Source organism: Cryptotermes secundus, unplaced genomic scaffold, assembly GCF_002891405.2.
Source record: "Cryptotermes secundus unplaced genomic scaffold, Csec_1.0 scaffold1044, whole genome shotgun sequence".
NCBI classification, from domain to species: domain Eukaryota; kingdom Metazoa; phylum Arthropoda; class Insecta; order Blattodea; family Kalotermitidae; genus Cryptotermes; species Cryptotermes secundus.
The window spans coordinates 916,543-939,449 of NW_019738363.1; the positions used below are offsets into that span (position 1 = coordinate 916,543).

The window sequence follows — 22,907 nt, forward strand, 5'->3', positions numbered from 1 at the left end:
ATATATATATATACATATTCTTACATTTTAATAATTTTAATAACATCTTATATACATAACGACCACTGTATGGATTAAGTAAGAATCATTGTTGTTATTTGTTACATACATACATACATACATACATACATAGCATTCCATAGATCCATGAGTTAGTCAGATGACCTACCGGATGTGGAATTTGTCAAAACAATAGACTATAAGTTAAGTCTTTGGGTCTTAAACAGGCGTACAACCACCGTGGAAAATGATGATACTAATAATAAAAATAATAATAATACATAAAAATATTTATCTTATAAATAATTATTATAAACGCAATTATTTTGCATTTTTTATAAGATGATTTGTGAATAATGAATTCGAAAGTATCTGAAAGGAAGAAATCGTGAACTGTTTGGAATATTATCCCAGCCTCATGGCATGGTAGGAATAATTAAAAACGCAAAAACCCCTCAGCATGGCTGGTGTCCCGGCCGAAATTCGAATTAACACGTTATCTTGGTCATTATCATTAGTAACAGTAAATGTAAATCAAGAATGTAAAAGGTAAAAAAAAAACGTAAAATTATCCCTGTAACAGGCCGTGGAGGCCCATAGGTTTGTGAGACGTCGAGGCTCCCACATTTTCTAAACAGTCTCCACACAGATGGCGGTGAGGTTGTCAGCCTTACTCGCCGGCCGCCCTTTACCCCAAAGATGATTCATAGTACTCATTTCTGTTAGAGGCTAAGTCGACACCAGGGCCATAGTGCGGATGGGAAGATTAGGTCAATTGAAAAATCCAATGACTGCATCGGGAATACAATACGCGGCATTCCGGCTCGTAGCACAGTGTCTGTGCGGCGTGCCCCCAAGGAAGAATGTAAATTTATAAGAAGTATTTTACTGAAGAATTATTTATTTATTTGTAGTTCATTTAACGACTCCATCAGCACCTCTGACTACGTAGCATCGAATCACTGAATGAATAACGAACCTGAAAGGGTATGGAAGGAAGGGGTCGATTCCTAATACAGGAATAATATAGGGTCTTGTTCCTATGTTTGCCTTGGGGGACTGGGGAGAATTACGAAACACCTCAGTCAGAATATTCGGGGCCCCAGCAGACATTCGGGCCTCGGGCCGTCTCCTCCTGAATACAAGTCAGAAGGTTTACCGGTTGAACCAACTTACCGCATTTCAGCTGTCGAAATGAAATAACACGAAGACAAATACAGTTCTCATTGCGTGAAAGGAAATGTTTAACTGTCAAGCTCGAAATCGGAGTAATGAAGGTGATTTAACCATTCCAAAGAAAAACGGAAGATATCTTTTTGTTCAGCCTAGTCTGACATCCGTTCATGTATGTTATACTTCATCAGGACGCGTTTTCCTTCCTACGACATGGACAAATAATTAAGTCATGATGAGTAGACGTGAATAATTTCGGCTTCTGTGAAAGGATTGGCAAGTGTGCGTGTGTTCAACGAGACAGCCCTAGCCGTGCGCGTTGCATAACCAACGTGATTACAGATGATGCTACTTCAGCCCGGTCTATCGATCTTTAACGTCTGAGGAATATTTTCATTGCAATAGGGAAAGGTGTTTAATATAAGATCCGTGAATTAAAACAATTTACACCTGGTTTAAAGTACTGAGATCGAGGGCATTTCGATTTTCAACATTTCATATTCCCCTGAGGTGCAGAGGCATCATGCCTGTTCAATATACACTATATATCCTTGCAGCATATCACAGTGACCGCGTGGTCTAAGTCATGAACCGTCTTCGCTCGCTGGAACACTGCGATCGTGGGTTCGAATCACACTGAAGGGATGGATGTCTGTGTGTGCGTTTATTCTGTGTTTGTGTTGTCCTGTGTGTAGGTAGCGGCTCTGCGACGGGGTGATTACTAGTTCGAGGAGTCCTACCGTCTGTGTATAAAAGATCATGAAACAGAATAAGAGGCCAGAGCCCAACAAAGGCTGTAGAACCACTGATGAATGAATGAATGAATGAATGAAAATATAGCCTTACTCAATTATTGCAAGTGTATATCCCTCCATTGTATTATAAACCTATAATCGCAGACCTATTTATGAAGTTTAATATATCCCAATATCTTCGCCATCCTTGCAACATTTATAACAATATGTGGAAATTCATTATAATAGATTTATTTTCATTAAGTTTTGTGCAAAGTTCTGCAACAATCATCGGGGTATCGTGAATACTGCATATTTTAACCTGACGATCAGAAATGTTTGAAGCGTGTAGTGGACATCTTATTGTACACGTTTCAAAACTAAAAAAGAAAAAAACCGAACCTTTGTTTCGGCGGGGTTTAGTTATAACCCATTACTCTCAGATGGCGTTAATGCAGCAAAATTTGAGGTCTCCGTCCACTTTCAATGCAAAAAAGAATCTAAAATATTGTCTATAGTGCAACATTCTGTAAATGAAACTACACGGTGTGATCAGATAAGCTTTAAAGCGGGAATATGCTCGTACTGTGTCGTATATAACCGTTGTTAGGCAAGGACCGTGAAAAAAAAAAAACGAGACAACAGCCGTTGCTAGACAACAGCCAGCACGCCCATGGATTGACTAGAGGACGGTGTTTTCCGCTTGGTCCGCGCCGATGGTGGCACAAGGAACCATGGATATAACAATGGAAATGGTGTTATCTGTGCGATTTGTGTCTTCATGTTATAAGCAGGACAATTAGTGGAGCGGTTCAGTTGAGTTGATTGGAGTACAGTGGAGTAAAGTGAACTGATGATCATTCAGTTAGAGGATTATTGCAGTTCAGTCGTCGTGAGCTGTAACTGTTAGAAGCTGGTAGCTGAAGCACGGGGATAGTTCCGGAACCCAGAGTAAGGGGAACCTCAACTGTTAAAAGTCTCTACCAAGCAACGATTGGTGTAGACACGACAGAATAAAAAGACTTGGTGCGTGCTGTAGTGAGAAGACGAGTACATGAATTAGCGAGAGCGTTATAATTTATATTTATCATTTGAAAGTGGTCGAAAAATCGAGTCACCAATCCAAGCCCCGTCTACAGTCACTCGTACACATGACAATATTCATCATTACTCTCTTTAGTTCTCTGATGTATCATACATTAATTGCTTCACACATAAACTTCATGTGGCCTTCTATGCCACTGATAAGCTAAATGTACGTTATAACTTGTTAGCCCGAAAGTTGGGGCGATATAATATTCATCAATGTTTATATGCAGTAAAAATAATACGTAATGTGTCACGGTAAGTATATATCCCACTAAAATATCTGAGTGTGTGTGTGGGAATGGGTTCTATATGTTAGCTTATTATCGAGCTGGGTTAAACTCATTTAAACGAGCCGACCCTCTTTTGATTATTAGGACATTTATTTTCCACCAGTACCTGACACATACCATAATTTGAACTCCCAGTAAGATTTCATTTATACCATGGGGAAATAAATTGTATAAGAAAAGTAATTTGCCTCGAAAGGATCGACTGATTCATGACCACTTCACACCGTTCATTAGAAGAATGATAAGTATTCATTTCTCATACAGCAGACAATCAAACCCTTAAAATGTGCTAGTAGAAAGGGTATGCTCGTTACATTTCAAATTCGAACATCAATCCCACAATTTCACATAATCATGTGACGCCTAAGGGATGGGGGCACACTTCATTTCGTATTAATAATCCAGTGGCCAGCAACAAAATTTGATTCATCAATAAAAGAGAACATTCTGCATTAATGCCATGTGGACGAGTTATATATTTACATAAATGCGGGCAAAACTTTAAAGAATTCTAGGTTTCTAAATGAAGTGTTGTCTAGCCGCTGCTTTTGAGAACAACGAAAGTACAAGACACGCTTATTAGCACCCACAGAACAGACTTGAGATCCATTACACATAACTTACGTAACAATCCTGATAATTATTCGAAATGGAAATATCTGAAGTTCTGTTAATTACTGCAATTGTGGAGATATTTAGTGGAGCCCGGAGTCATCTCGCCAAGTGTTTGAATGACATTGCGCTGCGACATTTCACCCCAGGAGAAACCTTGATCTTCTCAAAGAGCTATAACGAATATAGAAATAATCTTCAGTTCCAACGCAAGTTCCTGACGAAAACCGACGATGTTTCCAGCTCAATTTCTGCTGAACTTGCTTTCCTTAGTTCGCCGCTGGAAGAATTGCACCAGCAGGAGCTGTGGCCTCTAGTACTCTGCAATAGGCAAATATGCGATGAATTTAGACACGGCACACGCAGCAAACACAGCAGTTACATCTTCTCGTTACAGGCACGAGACTTGATACGAGAAATACGAGAGAAGCTCACGGCACTGAAAGAACTGGCCGAGTGGAATCCACGAGCCAAATTCGTCGTGGCAGTGGAACAATGCTACTTCTTTTCAAGAAATGTCAATGCTGTTGTAGAGGAGATTTTAACTGAGCTGTGGAACTGGAAAATAGTGAATGCCGTCATTTTGATTCCTGCTCAAAACATTCAGTTTCAGTGTAATGGGAATGAGAGTCACAATAAATCTAGCAAGAGGCAGGTAAGTGAAAAACTGCCCATCCCTCTATTGGAAGTGTTCACGTGGTTTCCTTACCAATTATCAAACCTCTGCGGTCAGGTTAAAAGAGCCATTCTCATAAACACGTGGGTTTTGGATGGAGAAGATAGAGAAGGTTTCTTACATGAAATTCCTTTGTTTGGGAAGAAAATTCCAAGTGATTTGCGTGGATGTCCAGTTCGAGTTTCTGCTTTCGCTTACAGCCCATTTTTTAACCAAGATATGAACAATGGGAAACACAAAGACGCTATTATTTTCAATGACGGTCTCGAATTTAGTCTATTAAAAACGATGATTGCAGCAACAAATATATCCGTGACATTTCAACCCCTCCCAGTTGGGGATGATTTGTGGGGAAGACCTCTGAAGAACGGCTCGTGGACTGGGATATTAGGCCAAGTTCTCAGTGGCAACTCTGAAGTGGCAGTATGTGGCTTGTATTACGTATGTCACCTAAGCAATGGGTTTGAATGCAGCATGCCTTACATCTTCGATGAAACTCTGTGGTATATCCCGTGCCCTAAACCGTTCCCACACTGGATGAGTTTATCCAGAGTATTCGATGTCAGCCTGTGGCTGGTTTTCATACTTGTCTATGTAATCTACTCCACCCTGATTTGGGTTTCAGTAATGTTATACAACATGCAAGGAAACGTGCAACATCCTTGCACATCTATCTCTAAATGTTTCCTCAACCTTTGGGCTATAATTCTCGGAGTTTCAGCGTACGACAAAAGTCCCGAAAAGACTATAATCAGAGTGAGCTTCCTACTGTGGGTTATGTACAGTCTGGCACTCAATTCGGTATACCAGACATTCCTAACATCTTTTCTCATTGATCCTGGGCTCGAACGCGAGATATCCACAGTGGAAGAACTATTAGAATCTGAAATGGAGCTGGGAATCCCAACGACAGTTGATACTGTTCTGCCAGAGCTGACTAGTTCTCGCTATTGGCGCCATACTCTTTGCCCTGACATGTCCTTGTGCTTTCGCCGGCTGGCTTACGAAGGAAACTTCGCGGTCCTGTGTTCCAGATACAGCACTGAATACGATGAAGGCCATAAATATATTGACTCCAATGGCAAGTCACATCTATGTCACCTGAAGCAGACTTTTTCTCTGCAGTCCGTAACAATGACAGTACAGAAAGGTAGCTTGTTACTCGAGAAGTTTAACGCGGTTATCAGCCACGTCATAGAAGCTGGTCTCATGAATCTTTGGTGGAAGGATCTGAAGTTTTTGGCAACTCTGAGAGCAGACAAGGTCCTCGAGGCGCCCAACAGTGAATACACTGCCATGACAATGGAACACTTCCAGTCTGCTTTCTTTGTGCTTGCATTTGGGTCCCTTCTTGCAGTACTGTGTTTTGTGTGGGAGTTTCTTCACTGAGCAGTCTCCCATTATAGTCTGATCTTCATTTCCAATTGTGTGAACAATACAACATTGGCCGTTCAAATAATGTGTCACATCAAAAGGAACGAATTCACCCGAAAATTTTACTTTAAATTAACAGTTTAAGGATATCTGAGATTCTTACGACGGTGTAGATTGGCGTTACAACTGTTTATTCTATTTTACCATTCATCAGAAATCAATCACATCATTTTCACATGACTTGAACATTCCACTCACTCTTTGTAAATGCTAAACAAATTCGTATTGCCTACTCGTTATTGTCAGTTAATAGATTCATTGTTTTTAAAGAGGACATTACCGATTGGACCTTGATAACGCCCTATCTGTTTGTATGAAACTGCGACTGATAATCCAGAAGTGACACGTTGTCGTTCATTACTTGACATAACCGGACACTAGTCTGATACCAGCAGAGCTCTGAGATGGACCGACTGGCTATAATCTTCACTCCTGCATCCCGCAAGCACTTGGATTCCACATATTATGTGCTATCCAAACTGAATGAGATTTTCATTAAACAAAAATTATGGAATTGACAAGAAAATAATGAATATATAAAAAGACTGTCACTTTCTCGCTGCATTGTCTTGGTTAGTAACAGACTAAGCTGAAGATAGGGCGTGCCATAGCTCAAGCGGTTAGTCGCTGGCTTTCCACCGAGGCGGCCCGGGTTCGATCCCGGGTCTGGTCAAGTGGGATTTGTGGTGGACAAAGCGGCGCTGGGGCAGGTTTTCTCCGAGTACTTCGGTATCCCCTGCCAATCTTCATTCCACCAATTGCTCCACAATCACCCTCACCTATCATCTGGTGCTGGTACAATAGGCCAGAAATGGCCGCAGTACAAGGGACTTAGTCCCACCCCAGTAGCAATAAAAAAAGGCCGAAGATTGGTTCACATACCGCATTATTCTTAATTGTGTGTAACGTAAATAAACCTTGTTTAGGGGGAAGTTTCATGCGCTTTCACTTGCTGTTCATTAAGACCTATCTGTCGCACTAGTCCGTAATATTCACTGTACTCCCGTTTCTTCAGTCCTATCTTTGAAACCACCAGTTTGTATGGAATATCTACTCTGCTGTAAAAGTAAAGTAAATAAAGGTATCCCTTGTAACAAGCCGTGGAGGCCCATAGGGTTGTTAGATGCTGAGGTTCCCAAATTGTCTAGACAATCGGTTAACAGATGGCGGTGAGGTTGTTAGCCTAACGCGCCGTCCGCTCTTTGCCCCCAAGAATATTCCTGGTACTCATTTCTGTTAGAGGCTGAGTCGACCCCAGGGTCATAGTGCGGCTGGAAAGATTAGGTAAATTGAAAAAATCCACCTCATCGGGATTCGATCCCGCGACCTTCCGGCTTGAAGCACAATCCCTCAACCAACTACGCTACAGCGTCCCCCTCTACACTGCTGCAGTAAAACTAAAAAAATAAAATTCGCATAGTTTGAGGGGGTGGGGGGTGGAGTCCAGTTGGGTGCACTCGACACGGTGGCCACCAATTGGCCTATTGTCCCGTCTGTCCAGTTTAAAGTTCTAATGACAATAACTGTGAAGGTTATCCTCTTCTGGGACGAGACGCCATGTAGTTCGATAAATAGATACCAACCTGGGTAGATACCCTGAAGATGGAGGCAGCAGGCGCTTATGAAACACGCGTTCACATCTGCCAAACTAAACAGCGTCACATCATAGAACAGAGTAATCTTCAATGTCCATTTTAACCCAAACTAACACCGTGGCAGCAACTCTTTTTCGCATTTCGTTGTTGGGAGTGGTTGGTGGGAGGTGGTGAGGGAAATCTCTGCTTCAGTCGTATCAGATATCAGATCAACGAAGTAGCCAGGAACGGGGAAGGCCGCGCTCGCGTGTCATGGACAAGTCGATCTTCATTTCCTCATATCCTGAGATATTCTGGATTTGTTAATTTTGCATAATCACTACCTCGCAGTAAGCTGTTTGTTCCGAAATGAGAATTAATTTATGAATATCCTGTGTAATGAAAACCAGACTAAATTTTAGTCTTACATCTACCCAACATCCAGTACTTTATGTCAGAAACATATCTACTCCTTATACTGTTCACCGTGAAATTATTTAATATATCCTAAAACAAAAGTTCTTATTGTCACTCTTAAACCTCTCAAGCCAAGAGAAGACTGTTAATAACTCCCTTGGAATCAGGAACGCTCATAATTCTACAGGTTGCATCAAATTAACCTTTTGATTACAAAATACAAGAGCGAAATTTTCATTACCTGTCCAGTTGTAGTACGCCTCGGCTTGCCACTTTCAGCCACTGCACACACAATACATTAAACCTACGCAACATATTATTAGAATAAATACAGCACAATCCGTTTTTTCACAATCAGAAAACGTAAGAAAAGTTTCTGTTCATCAACCGCAACTGAAACGCGCCCACCATTTTAAAATCACGCGTTGATGGCGCCTAGAGTGCTAACCACTAGGGCATTAGAGCATGGATTAGTCCAGTTAATCCATGATTTTTCGTGTGCTGCCCTCTTACATCATACAGCAGTTAAAAACATTGCCGAACACAATCGACTAATTAATCGCCAGTTGTATTTAAATATCGACTAATCGGTCCAATACTTATCGAACTATCAACAATTGCACTCTTTTATTTATTGCTCAGAGTTATACATAAAGCACTGAAATTTTTAAAAACGTGACATCTCAATGCTCTACCGGTCAGCGTTCCTGGCTACAGATCCAGAGGTCCAGGTTTGAATGCCGGCTCTACAAAATTTTTTTCTGAGTAGTGGGTCTGGAATGGGGTGCAGTCGGCCTCATGAGCACGTGATGATAATTGTGGAGCTATTTCAAGGAAATAGCGGCCCCAATCTAGAAAATTGCCATTTAATTGCTCCAGTTCCTTTTTTCAGAGCCTACATTCAACTTAAATTATTGAATTTTTATAAAATCTGGAATATCTGGCCATTTTCTGCTCATGACTTTCAAAAGAAATGTGGCAAAGTCAAACAACTGGAAATCAAAATTTCATTCAGAAAGTTAAGAGCAGATTAAATTTGGAAATCCTTCCTACCTAAGGTATAAGTAAAGCTGACCCAGAGTTTAATTAATTACACACTATGTCATGAAGACATATAGGGAAGTGGAAGTAGAGCTCTACAGTCTTGACCTCAGCACTAGATGAAACTGAGTGGTCACGTTCAGCCCCAGTACCCACTGGGTAGAAGTCTGGGTGGGCCCCAGACATTCTGGAGATTGTGGAGAAGACAAAAATCTCTTGGGATTTGAACCAACTATACTATACCAACTGACCTATCCCGCCTATGATGCTTGCTACCATTCACTTTAATATTTTTTGTCATCCTTTCTCCTGCCTAAATGTGTAAAGATTAAAATATACCAATTGAGATGTTTGAGAAGAAAGTGCTCAGGAAAATATTCAAATCTAAGCAAAGAAAGTAACAAGAGGAATAAACTGCACAAGACACTTCTTTGTATGTTAATTGTGGTTAGACTGATACACTTTATGCTTGCGACTGATGAGGCTGATGATTTGGAAGTACATCCTACCTCAATCTTCAGGGTTGAGGTGTGTCAGCTGGAAGAAAATTATGAAATAAAAATACCCTGAATGGCAAAAAGAATATCAATCTTTACTTTCAGCTTCATTATGCATGAGTTTTTGGACTTCTGTTAAGTATGAAGATTGTTACTGATGACTCCAGCCTACTACTGTGGCTTTACTGAAGTCTGAACACTATGATAATACACTTGAGATTTTCATTCTTTCGAACACTGTGATGGTCAAAACATTGAACTGACACTAATTTCACCAGTTTTAATATTACTCAAGTTTGGTGTTTGGATAATGTACTTTTGTAATGTCCTATTAAATGTATGCAATAAAGTCACAACCACTAAAACTACAAGTATTCTAACAATTTTATTGTTACATTTCAGTGCTAGTAGCTAATTCCTTTACTTTGGTTACAATACTAAAATTATTTCTGTGCACAGCTTCTAAAGCCTGAGCTATATGAATGTATTAAATTCATCACATTTTTTCTACTGCCAACAAATACTTCAACGAAGGACAATAAGGAACAGAAAGCATTGTTAAGTTTTAAAGCCAGTGACCCCTCACCTGGTGTTATTTGCAATGCAGATTCATGAATTTTATGGGGGGGAGTTCACTCCTGTATCCAAACCATCTCAAAATCATCAAAAGAAAATCAACTCTATTCTTCTCTACTCTATTATAAATACAAAATATTCGGCATTTGTCAAATAATACTACTGTGAAGAACTGAACACCTCCTCACTGTGAACTGTCAGCAAAGATGGTGTGAATAATAAATCTGTAACATGCAACATTTACATAAAGCTGCTAATAAAAACAGTACAAATGGGAGCAGTGTAATAAGGATCAAAGATGCACTATTATAATAGTGCATCTTTGATCCCCTATTATGATGATGATAATTATTAATTAAACTGTTCCCTCAAATTAGAACCAATCAATTTCAGGAAAACATATTTTGTCAAAATAGCAACCATTTTATGTCTCCATGGTGTCTGAATGGCACTAAAATATACAATACAGTGGTAAGAAGAGCCTTCACACTTCAGTAATGATTAGTGCTGAACAGATATGATTCTACCATAATTTATACACAGAATACAATATATAGAACTTGCAAATATAAATCACTCCGTCCAATGTGACCTGTAAGTTTNAAATATATAGAACTTGGTTCCCCATAAGCATTGGCAGACAGGAGCCCATACAGGAATCTTCTTACTCAGTGTATAATGCGAATACTGTGCACAGTATCAACATCTCTTGATCATAAAGAGTGACACTGAACTATCATAATACAGTATGACAGTTTTATAAAGGTTAATTAACACTGTCCATTGAGACTGAAAAAGGTTTTTTTTTTCCTTTTTAATCTTTTATCCTTGACATGTTTCGGTCTTATAGACCATTTTCAGAAGGATATCAATACAATTATAAACCACTATTACAATATTTTTTACAATGTTTTGTGAATATTAATATATACATACAATGTTATCATAATACAATGAATATAAGATCTAATATTTTAACAATTACAGCGATGAGTACTAATATGTTAAAATACTTATAAATTACAATCATTATGTTTAAGAAGATTTTGTTAATTTTCAAACCAAATTAGTCTGTGTCCTTTTTATTTCTTCTCTTTGAAGGAAGTCAAGCATCTACCACCTTGTAGTTCCGTTGTTTGGAGAATTGGATTTTTTGTGTCGTCCTGTTGCTGTTTGGGTCGCGCTGTGTTGTTACAATATTGCTAGTGTGATGGACCAGGATGAACCAAATCAAAAAAGTCTGACAGTTCTTTTCTATATATACCCTGTCATTCTATACACCTTGAAATCTATAAACTAATGCATTTCACCAATTAGCTTAATTTCAGGACAAGTCCTGAAAAATAAGAACTTTCATGTTTATTGGTGAAGACAAGAACATTTTTTTTGAGTATGAGGGCTTAAACCATAACACCATGTGAATAAAGAATTGTCACTCTCACAATTAACACATAAAAATCCACTATTTACATAAAAATTTTGTTTTCCACCATAATCAGACAATTACCTCAACACAACCATTTCAAATGTACATTAAAATTATACACGAATAAAATAAGCTTAAGTTGAACCCATCTTTAATATTCCTCAATTTAATACTTTTCTTATTAGCCATTCCACTCCAGTGCTCCCAAGTCAATAGTATAAAGCATTAAATCTACTCCATGAGTATCCTAAGTTTAGTCATCAAATCTACTGCTCCCCAGAGAAACCTTAAATGGAGTTTCGTTGTTTTCTACCAACCTGAGCACTAATATATTTAAGAACTGCTGATTAGTCACATCGTGATGCAAAATAACTGCAACAAACAAATAGAATCTACTTATTCTGGACCAGCCAAAAGAAGCTTATTATTAACAAACTGACAGTAAATCAATATTTTAAACATTTTAATTCTCAAAAAATATATGAATAAAACATCATGATACTAAAATTATACATAATATAATATATAAGAGCTGCTGAAATCTAAGATTCTGCTTGTCACTTTCAAACAATAGAAGTTCAGTTCTCAGAAGGCAGAAAAGAAATATTACTTACACTGAACAGCTAAATATTATGTACAATCATACTGGGAATAAACTTAATGTAAAAATTATTCAGAAAAGCAAATAAACTTATGACAATCAAGCAAACACATAAATACAACAATCACAAATAAATTTTCCTGTTTCAGTACCTACAAATACCCACTACATTATTTTATTAGAATAAAACACAATGTTCTCATAGATTTACAGTCTTCAACATTTTTATGTCTTAAAAATAACAGTATATACCAAATTACTTCTTTGTACACAGAATTTAAAACAGTGTTATGTAACTTCTTATCTTTGTTTTCTGTTACATAAGTTTGTGCCTGTTGCGCACACATGATGCTCTGATCGATGCAGTTGTATGAGAAATTAATTAATTTAGACCATTCAACACACATCATGGTGCAAGAATCATATTTGATTGTCGGTTTCACAAATTCAGCTTCGATCACCGTACTTTCATAACCATCTTCAATTCAACCTCCATCCTTATCTCAGGAATTGTGAGATACATACATGTATAAATTTTCATGTATTAATTTATCAGCATGAAAAAAAAAACTTGCTCAGATTCATACTTATGTGTACCTTTCATAAATTTGGTCCAGTCACTGTGCATCTGCTACTATAACAAAAACTGCATGGAATATGTAAAATACAGTAAACAAGTACTTGTGAGAAATTTCAGAAATATCCAGAGTAAATCTCCTTATTCTTCTGCTGTCACACTGACTGGACCAAAATCCTATTACAGAACTAACTGAACTGTTCCTTTATCCTCTTCTGTGGTCATCATATGTCACTACTTTGTGGTACTTTGCTCAGGTTAGATTATATTAAGTCATGTTACAAATGGAAATATATGGCCCTTAAATGTCCCCTCCAAAAGCTGTCCCTCTGCTTAATTAATGAATCATTACAACATGAAGACATGTGGGGGAGCAGAGACATAACTCCACCATTCTTCTCATGGCCCTTAACAGTTTTTTATTCTAAACTAGCCCAAAAAGTACTCAGTGTGGATGGTTTAATCCACTGAAAGTGCATCACTCATCTGCCTAAGATGTGCAGCTATGTGCATGTTATATCAGTATCAAGTGATGCACTACAAGCAAAGGCATGTATCGGTCACTCAAGTTAACTGTGTGTTGCTTGGGCCATCAAAGCATCTGCATATGAATTACTGAAAAGGAAAAAAGAATAGCATGTCATTGGCTGGAAACAGTGTGGAAAGCTACAAACATCACAGATGGAACCCAATCTTCAAACCAGGTACCAGCTAAATATACTAGGTTTGACTATAAAGTTCGCAAACTCACCACCGTGTGCTTGCCATGGCAGCAGTGGACAGAAACCTCAGTATGGTTTGATGATGTTGGCATATCAACGTTTCACAGCTGTGTTGTTGTTGATCTATGGCAGTCTCTTTCTGTGTGGCATCTATTATTGTCTGAGATGTTTTGGTGTGCCATCATGAGAATGTCCGAGCTTGAATTAGACCACTGTCTGCAAGGGAGTTTTTAGCTAGTAAACAAGTAATTGTGCTGAAACACCCTCCCTATTGACCGGATCTAGCCCCCAATGACTTTTTCTGTTCCTGAAGATAAAGGGAATATTGAATTTTGGTGATATTGCTGATGTCTGGAGTAATATGAAGACCATTCCGCAAAACCAGTTCCAAAATTGCTTTGGAAGGTGGACTAGGAGCTGGCATCAGTACACAGCGTCCTAAGGGAAGTACTTTGCTGGCAACCACAGTAACATTCTGCAATGAGGTATGTAGCACTTTTACCAAGATGAGTTTGCAAACTTTACTGTCAGACCCCGTAAGTAATTGCTCAATTTCATGAAGGAGAACTCAAGACTTTAGAAACGTAACAGTGTAAGACAAATACATGATCACAACTTGCACCCCCCTCACCCACCCCAAGAAAAGGAAAGCTAGTGCCACATAGAAACATGACAATGCCTCAGAATAACTGTAATATGTCATTATCACAGGAACCAGGGTGTTTGAATTTTAAAACTCAAGTTCAATCTCTGGAGAATATCACACACACATAAACCATATCACAGGAAATCTACTGCTTAGTAACACCTTCATATTCTGGCATATGAAACTTGAACACTTCCTGTAGTCTAGTCATTTAGTGAAGACAGAGGAGCATATTAGATAGAATTAAGTTCCTGGTACTCTAGCACTCCATGCTGATGAAAGAACAAGACAGCAGTATGTGTTCACATACACTGTGATGCTACAGCTTCCAGCATTTTCTTATTAATGAAAAGACATGTTTTCACATGCACAATACAAGGCCATTTCTCTGCATATGCAGAAGCTGGGAAATTCAACTCTACACAAGCAAATTTTGAACCATGTAAGTATGAGCAGTTCCTTTATGAGCTGTCTATACCTCACACAAATACTCATACACTGGGACATTGTCTGTTCATCCCTTTGCTAATGGATGCTATCTGGTATCACAAATATCAAATTATATCAAGACAGTGAATGACAATAAAATATTTCTACAGCAAAGTACCTGTGTACAAAGTGAATCACTTTATGTCCCAAAAAGACACAATGAAGTAGTTTAAGGTAGGCAATAACCTCTACATTCTACCAAATTCAAAGCATAATACCATGAAGACGTGTTATGAGACAGTGAGGATGGGTCCCATGTGTTTTCAAACCCAAAATAAGTGGTAAAATGAATGCTCTGACTACCTTTCTTCATAATATGAAAGCCCTTATGTCAGCTTGATAGGAAGCTGGGTGGACCTAGACAACCATTTTGAGCATGACAAGAATCAAACCCTGGTCTTCCATTTTGTAGGCAGTCACTTTACTGGCTGACTTCCTGAACTTACCTATACAGAAGTTTTACTGCATACTTTGTAAGCATACTTCTTTTAATTTCCCAGCATGAATATCCACTTTTGTCATAATGCCCCACACAAAAATTTGTTTATACTGTTTACATAATTCTAACATATACAAATGTATTTATATAATTAACATACAGACCTGTACAAGTAAATAATGTTCACACAAGCATATATCTTACAACTGACATCATACTTAAATCAATATATTTCAATAAAGAATATAAATTTCATTGTTTCATTAAAAATACTTTACGCCTTGAAAGAGGCACGTGACTGAACAAGTATACATAAATAAATAGTGCAATATAAGCAGAAACAAAGTCATCAGTAGAAAATAAATAAATTGTTACTATGTTTAGGAATAATCTAGAACAACTGACACATCACCACACAAAGCAACATCTTGTGCACTATACAAAAATACCTGAATGTAGCACTGCCACTCCCCACTGCAGGAAAGAAAACAAAAATCAGACCAACATAGCTTTCCCCATCCCCACCTGCCACAAAAGAACAGCCAGTGCAATGGTAATACAGGTTAGCTGCGTAAAGCCTGCAGCCTGCTCTGCATGTCTTCCAGTTCCTCCGCATCCTCCAGGACAGCTGATGCTCCAGCTGCCTCCGAAACTCCGGATGCTGGGAGAGTGTCAGTAACAGCTGCTGGGGCTTGCCCAAGTTGTCCTGCTGTCAGTTCCCACAATACCTGAAAGGCATAAATTAAACAGTTGAAGCAAATAACATATTTACTAGCCTAAGTTTCTACACAATACTAGAAAACAAATTAAGAACAAAACTGACAAACAGCCCCTAGCTTTCTTTCACTTTCATACTTATCATGGCAGAAATCATAAGAACACTCACCTTGTCGACCTCCTCTTGCGCCTCTTCCTCCAACTCATCCTGGTCTTCAAGAATATCCATGGTTTCTTCCATCATCTCCTCAATAATCCCAGCCTGCATAAAAAGAGGCAACTTTAGAGCAGCTTTCTATATCATATCAAGTTTTCATAATTCTCTAGTACATGTAAGCAACTGTACCAAATTTTCTATTATTACCGCATCAATATACAAACATTTTCTGTTCTTTCTGCACACTCTTACACACACACTCACTTCTAAATTTGAAGCAGAAAAGAAAAAACTCTGATTTGCAGAAACATTGATTTTACATTCTTCAACATTGCTGGTAATCAGTATGAGACCATAAGTTTTATATGAAATTATTTACGCTTTCATTTCAAAGAACAGCCATTTAAGAGTTCTGTATGGATAATGTAATTTATGTACATTAATTCATGCTTCAAGCTTACAAATTGAACAGATATATTCATATTGTAACGGATTTGATCAATGCGCTGCCAGGCAACAGCTCTGTAATCTGTAAACATGGTCCAACATGCAACACTACAGGAAGCTGTGTTTTCCATGCCCGCAGTCACGTCTCACAACCGTAGGTAGTGGACACGTGACACGTGTTTGCTGTATCCGTGCACCTTGCACCAATGGACTGGCTGGATAGCAATCACATGATATGTGTTTACTGTAGCTCCGTGTCTATGCCTTGGCTATATAAGTGAGCAGAATTCCTAAGCTACAATAGTAACAGCAGAAGCACCCAAACAAGAGGATAGCAGTAAGCTGGAGGAGTACAGGAAGCAAACAGTAAGCTTGAGGAGTACAGAAGAGTACAAAAAGTCAGCACGCGAGCATTTAACGTGTGGTCTGAAGACTTTATGCATGCTGTAGTACAGTGATATTGGGGATGTGTGATTTAGTGAGACTTTTATAGTTCCTGTGTTATAAGTCCATGAAGACTAACGGAGACAGACTGAAGAGAGTAGCATGGAGTGCTTTGAAGTGTGAAAGTCAGGAACAGTGTTATAATTATTTGCAGGTATACAATAAATCCAATTATGAATTTGAACCCTGTCTTTAGTTACCATGACACGTGACAATATATATGCTCTGTGGTTCTCACAACAGTGACTATTAAAGAGTAGTAAGCCTAGCAACAAACCAGTAAGAAGCAGATAACAGTATTTCTTGGATGTAACCTCAAAGATTCATATCACCACCATGTTTGTAATGCTAACATTCTCTAAAGATTTAATAAGAAGCTGACAGTTATGTTAATAAATTACCTCAATAAAGGTATCATATATTTTAAATATCTATTACTGCTAAAGTTTAAAGTGATACTGTCACTTATACTTCAGAAGTTCACATGACTGTCATGTCCATATTACTGATAGCAGGAAAATGAAATGCATGATGGTACGATATCCTTTAGTGGTATGATGTTCACAGTTTAACAAAAATCTTTCAATGTTCACAGTTTAATGAAGATATTTCAACTGGTTTAATAGTTATTAATGGGGACACATTCTCAATGAGTCCACAAGCCTGTTCTTCCTCTGAAATAAACAGAAACACTGAGCAGAAAGTTCTAGCATTTGTACTGAGCCGGTATATACCGTACAAGCATGACCTGAAATATGATTTCTAGAAATGTAAAGCCAGTAACACAGATCAACCCAGTGGTAAATTTTATATATGCTGCATAATCATCAAAAGTAGTTCACAACAGAATATATTTCATTTTACCCTCATCATTTCCTTGGATAAATCCCTCATTGTAGCTGCCACTTCAGGGACACGAACCAGTGACTGTATTGCCTGCATCACTTCTGTTGACTTCTGAAGGGAACCAGCCACCCTCAAGGTTGCTGCACAATGAAACAAAAACTTACATCACAAATTAAAACTCAATACAGAATTTAAAAATCACTAATAACCATATACTTCCTGTTTGCCAGGAATGTAGGTAATAAGAGATGACGCTAATCAGTCTGAGCCCTTATTTATTTGGATAATTATAGATGATCATGAAATTTATTTCTAATTAATTCTCAGTAATTTTAATTTCAAAAGTCTTATGTTTCGATATTACTGGAACTTTATTGTGATCTATAATATCGTATTTCATTGTCTGGGACGTGCAATACGGTCTTTATGTTGAAATTTCTAGATTCTGGCAGGACCAAGGAGTCCGGAGTTCTGACATTTATGAGCAGTCATAAATTTAGCTCGGGTACAGGGAACCGGATGCACCTTAAAGGAAAGTCAATGAGAAGGACAGGTCAAAACTTGTTACAATTGCCTGTGAATGAGGGCCATTATGATTGAGTTGCCTCATTCAAACTTCCTTACGGAAGATGGGATGACATGTATATGTCCACACCATGGAGAATTCGAATTCTTTCGAATTCCCGGCATGGGGTGTGCAAGCCATTCCACAAAAGGAGACTTTCAACATATTCTGAAGTGAACGGACGTGACCCTTGCACACTCCAAGACATAGCTTGCAGATCATGTAACATGGTATAATTTAAAGCATAAGGATACATTAAATTAACAGTGTGGTTTGGAGAACAATAAGTGAATAAACATCACGTTGGATCAACTCCCAGAATACCGCTTGCTTCGGCATCGCTACCCTGAGACTCATGCAAACCGACCCAGCTAGTTTCCCGTACCTATACCGACCTTCCTTAGTTTGATCTGTGAGGACAACTTGCAGTGGCCATCATACACTCTCCTAAGGTAGAAACAGGTGTAGCAGGGATAGCACCATTCCGACTGAGCTGATATAAACAAAGGCGGGTTGGAAAAGAGCGGTGTTAAAGAGGAACACAAGCAACTATAACAGGTATGAAGAAAGCAATCTTCTGGGATGTGGTGCCATGTAGATATTGTGTTAACTGACGTTTCAGAGGAATGTATCACCTCCATCTTCAGGGTAGAAGAAAAATAAGAAATCCGCGAGCAAACAAGGGTGAGCAGGTGCAACAGACTGAGTCCAGTCGAGTAAACCCAGCTGTATAAGAGCAGGAAGGGAAGGGAGACGGGTTACATGGGAAATCAGTAGAGAGGAGAGGGGAATGGTCTGGGGAGGTGGGCCAGCAGGTAGCAGGCCAGAGCAGGTATAGAAGACTGCTTTCTTCATAGTCACCGCCATGAAAACCTCAGCGCCATAGCTCAAGCTGTTAGTCGCTGGCTTCCCACAGCGGCAGCCCGGGTTAGATCCCAGGTCTGGTCAAAAGGGATTTGTGGTGGACAAAGTGGTGCTGGGGCAGGTTTTCTCCAAGTACTTTGGTTTCCCCTGTCAACCTTCATTCCACCAATTGCTCCACACTCACCCTCACCTATCATTTGGGGCTGGTAAAATAGGCCAGAAGTGGCCACAGTAAAAGGGACTTAGTCCCACCCCACTAGCAATAAAAAAAAAAATGAAAACCTCAAATCTTATATAACAGGCCTGTTCAACATGTAGCATATGGCAGACGTGTCTATATAGAGAAATTTTTAACTGCTGTGAGGAAATAAGCTGCCTTTCCTTTTGCTTCAAATCCATTTCAAGATCATGTCAAATGTGACTCACTCAGACTGAATGCATGATTTAATTCTACTTATGTGAGAGAAAGTGGGTTCAAATTGAAAATCACTAAAATGAAGATCCAAATGAACGTTAACTGATAGGCACTTCAATGACTAGAGAATGGCAGTCACAGAATGTTATAAGCTCACTGATGAAACACAGTTCCCAGTCTCATTTTGAATTTTAATATCTGGTTTTGTTAGAGAATTTCCTTGGGGTCCATTTCTGTTCTTAAGTATAACTGGAAATATAACCAACTCCATTACATAGAGAGCTCCTTGAGAACCTGATACTGCTCAGAATTGGTCAAGAAATTGGCTGCTTTTAATGGAAACAGAAGACTCATTATGACATTCACCACGACTCATCACTGTTCCAAAACTGTAACCATGCTGCAATCTGCTGTTACACTAACAAATTTCCTTCCTTTTGTGGCATATACAGAATAACTTTTTAAAGCAATTTGTTGCCCAACATTCTAATGAATGGCTGAAAATGACCTGAAGCCCTAAAAAATTTGATGAGCCTGCACTCTGCCTCACATTATTGACACAGTGAAGGAAATAGCTTCATAAATGCTTACTCAGTTGATCAGTTAAATAGAGATACCTCTTACAATACACAGGACAGTCTTGGAGGTGCAGTTTGTTGTGTTAGTAGACTGTTAGCGTGCTTCATTGTCATATATTATACATATGTGTGTGTGTTGTCATATATTATACAATACATGTAGAATATACAAAACTATAATTTTGACTGTGGTTCTGTATTAGGGTGAAACTCTGTCTCTGAAATTAAGGGAGGAACAGAGCCTGAGGGTGTTTGAGAAGAGGATGCTGAGGAGAATAGTTGGACCAAAGAGAGATGAAGTGACAGGAGCTTCATAACTTATACTCTTTTCCAAGTAAAATTAGAATGATCAAGTCAAGGAGAATGAGGTGGGCAGGGCATGTAGCATGAATGGGGGAGAAGAGGAATGCATTTAGGATACTGGTGGGGAAAGCCAGAAGGAAAGAGATCACTAGGAAGACCAAGGCATAGGTGGGCAGACAATATTAAAATGGATCTTAGAGAGACAGAATGGGATGGTATGCATTGGATTGATCTGGCTCAGGATAGGGACCAGTGGAAGGCTCTTTTGAAGATGGTAATGAACCTTGGGCTTCCATAAAATGCTGGGATATTCTTGAGTAGCTGCACAAGTGGCAACTTCTCAGGAAGGGCTCAGCTCCATGAGTGAGCGAGTGATATATATATATATATATGACAATACAGAACACCATCAGTCTAAGCACAACAAGCTGCATCTCCAAGACTGCTCCTGTGAATTATATGACTAACCAGTGCAACAAGATACCAAAGTACAATAAAAATATCTCTTCTGAGTTACGCATGTGTTCTACCAGAAAATGGAGTTCTTATAACAATATGGAACAGCCTATTAATGTTCCCCAATTTAAGATTTCCTCTAGTTACAATTTTTCTCTGTTCAGTGTTTGCAGCTACTGTTCCCCAAAGAAACACTTAAATGGGCTGTTTCACTGCAACAGACAAGCACTTCTCACATCACTGTGCCTCACATGCACCTCACAAAAATGGACAAGTATAAGTTGAGACTTAACTACAGTATTACTGATCCAACTGATGACTTCTTTACTAAATTCTCATTTTTGCAGGAAATGAATGAGTAGAATGGTGTAGCATTAATCTCTGCCAGGTTATCGGTTATCCTGACTTAAGACTTTTATGGTTTTCCTCAGTTTCTCCAAGGAAATGCTGGGGCTAAAAGCTCCATGACCACCTCTCTCCAAATTCTTGTTAACAAAGTTCCTTCTTACCGAGTTGATTCTTCATCTGTAGTTGTATGGAGTTAAGGTGTGCCTTGGATGTATTAATCTTACTAATTGCTTTCCGTGCTCTTATGACTTCTTTGGCAAGTATTGTACACACTCCCTTGTCACCTTTCTTAGCTGCCTCCTTCAGTGAGCGTTTAACTTTATCTTCTTCACGCTGAATAGCTAAAATTAGAAATAAGATAACACTGGCTACCATTATATTTACCCTAAACACCATGAACTTCTCTTCAAGTGGGTTATTTAAGAAAGCTGTCAGTATCAATACTACAGTGTGTTGAATGATAAATGAATGTACAGCAGTCAGTGTGGCACACGGCAGTGTAGTTGGTTGAGGCACTATCCTACAAGGTGGTAGATCATGGGTTTGACAATCAATGAGGTCAGTGGATTTTTCGATTGACCTAATCCTTCCAGCCACACTATCATCCTGGGGTCCACTCAGCCTCTAACAGAAATGAGTACCAGGTATCTTCCCAGAGGTAAAGGGGTTTGCCAGGGCGCAAGGCTAACAACCTGACCGCCATCTGTCAGCCGAGTGTCCAAAACATGTGGAAGCCTAGACAGCTCATAACCCTATGGGCCTCCACAGCCTGTTACAGGGATAGATTTACTTATTTTTATGGATAATATATGTTCAGCAGTGATAGGAGCTATATGGAGTTTTTTAACTTTGCTGACTAGTTCACAGCTCCGCACTTCACGGCAACCAGTGCATCACTGGCTGTGAGGTGCTGCCAATGAATCAGTATGCCTGACAGCCGATAACATTTGGTATGAAGAGACGTAATTAGCTTGTGGACTGCTTGACAGCATTATGTCTCACGGCAAGCATTGCGGTTCATGCGTGAGAGTTTATGATTTGTTAGCAGTGTGGTACATCATGGTGCAACATATTTCAGAGCAATGCATATTTCTGCATAACACATGTGTAAAATATAGATCTGCTGGAAAGTGTCAGCGAAAATTCTGAAGTCAATTTTATTATGAAAGACTTCCTGGTAGACAAACAATTTGGCAAATAAACTTAGAGCAACGGGACTCTTAATAGAAAAGAAACAAAAGCATGAGTGTTGCATGCTGAGAAGTCAGATGACAGGGGCCAGACTAGAAGATACACCTAGAAAATCACTGAAACATCTAGCTCAAGAAATTGGAGCATCAAAGTCTTGTGCAAGAATGGAAACACAACTGATGAAGCTTAGACCATATAAAACAACAGTAATCCATGCCCTGCAGCCGCACAATCCAGTTAGCAGGGTTCATTTTTGTAACTGGTTTCTATAGTGTCCTTGTAGGTGTCATTGCAGAGATACAATAAATATGCAAAATAATCACTACTGGTGTTCACAGAATCCATATTTAACCCACAAAGTCTCGCTCCATCAAGTGAAAGTTGGTGCAAGATCGATTGTTGTACTGAATTGAATTGAATTTATTTACATTCTATAAATCCTAAGCAGGTTAGTACCTTTGGATACAGAACAAGTCAAAAGGTTACATACATAAGTACAGGCAATTTTAGCTTAAAAATTAATATAACTTAATTTTACATCATTCTCTATTTACATTGAAGTA

At 38.9% G+C, this 22,907-nt stretch overlaps 1 protein-coding gene and 1 long non-coding RNA gene across 5 annotated transcripts in view; both read right to left on the bottom strand.

Moving 5' to 3' along the window:
- LOC117282826 overlaps positions 1–8,447 on the bottom strand; it is a 71,394-nt gene extending 62,947 nt beyond the window's left edge. Inside the window, exon 1 of the long non-coding RNA XR_004513716.1 lies at positions 8,241–8,447. This is a non-coding gene — a long non-coding RNA (uncharacterized LOC117282826). The remainder of the gene's footprint in view (positions 1–8,240) is intronic.
- A 2,532-nt stretch (positions 8,448–10,979) lies between these two features.
- LOC111870975 (charged multivesicular body protein 3) overlaps positions 10,980–22,907 on the bottom strand; it is a 14,719-nt gene continuing 2,791 nt past the window's right edge. The window contains exons 3-7 of one of the 4 annotated variants that reach the window (XR_002843956.1): positions 21,315–21,494; positions 17,643–17,764; positions 15,900–15,992; positions 15,463–15,741; positions 10,980–13,332 (exon numbers count right to left, since the gene is read on the bottom strand). Coding sequence is in view for 3 of the 4 variants with exons in the window: in XM_023863674.1 (XP_023719442.1) it covers positions 15,577–15,741; positions 15,900–15,992; positions 17,643–17,764; positions 21,315–21,494 (560 nt within the window). In the remaining variant the exon portion in view is untranslated. Of the gene's footprint in view, positions 13,656–15,132; positions 15,742–15,899; positions 15,993–17,642; positions 17,765–21,314; positions 21,495–22,907 lie in introns of those variants that run through there. The other 3 variants (XM_023863674.1, XM_023863673.1, XM_023863672.2) reach the window with 3 other exon arrangements.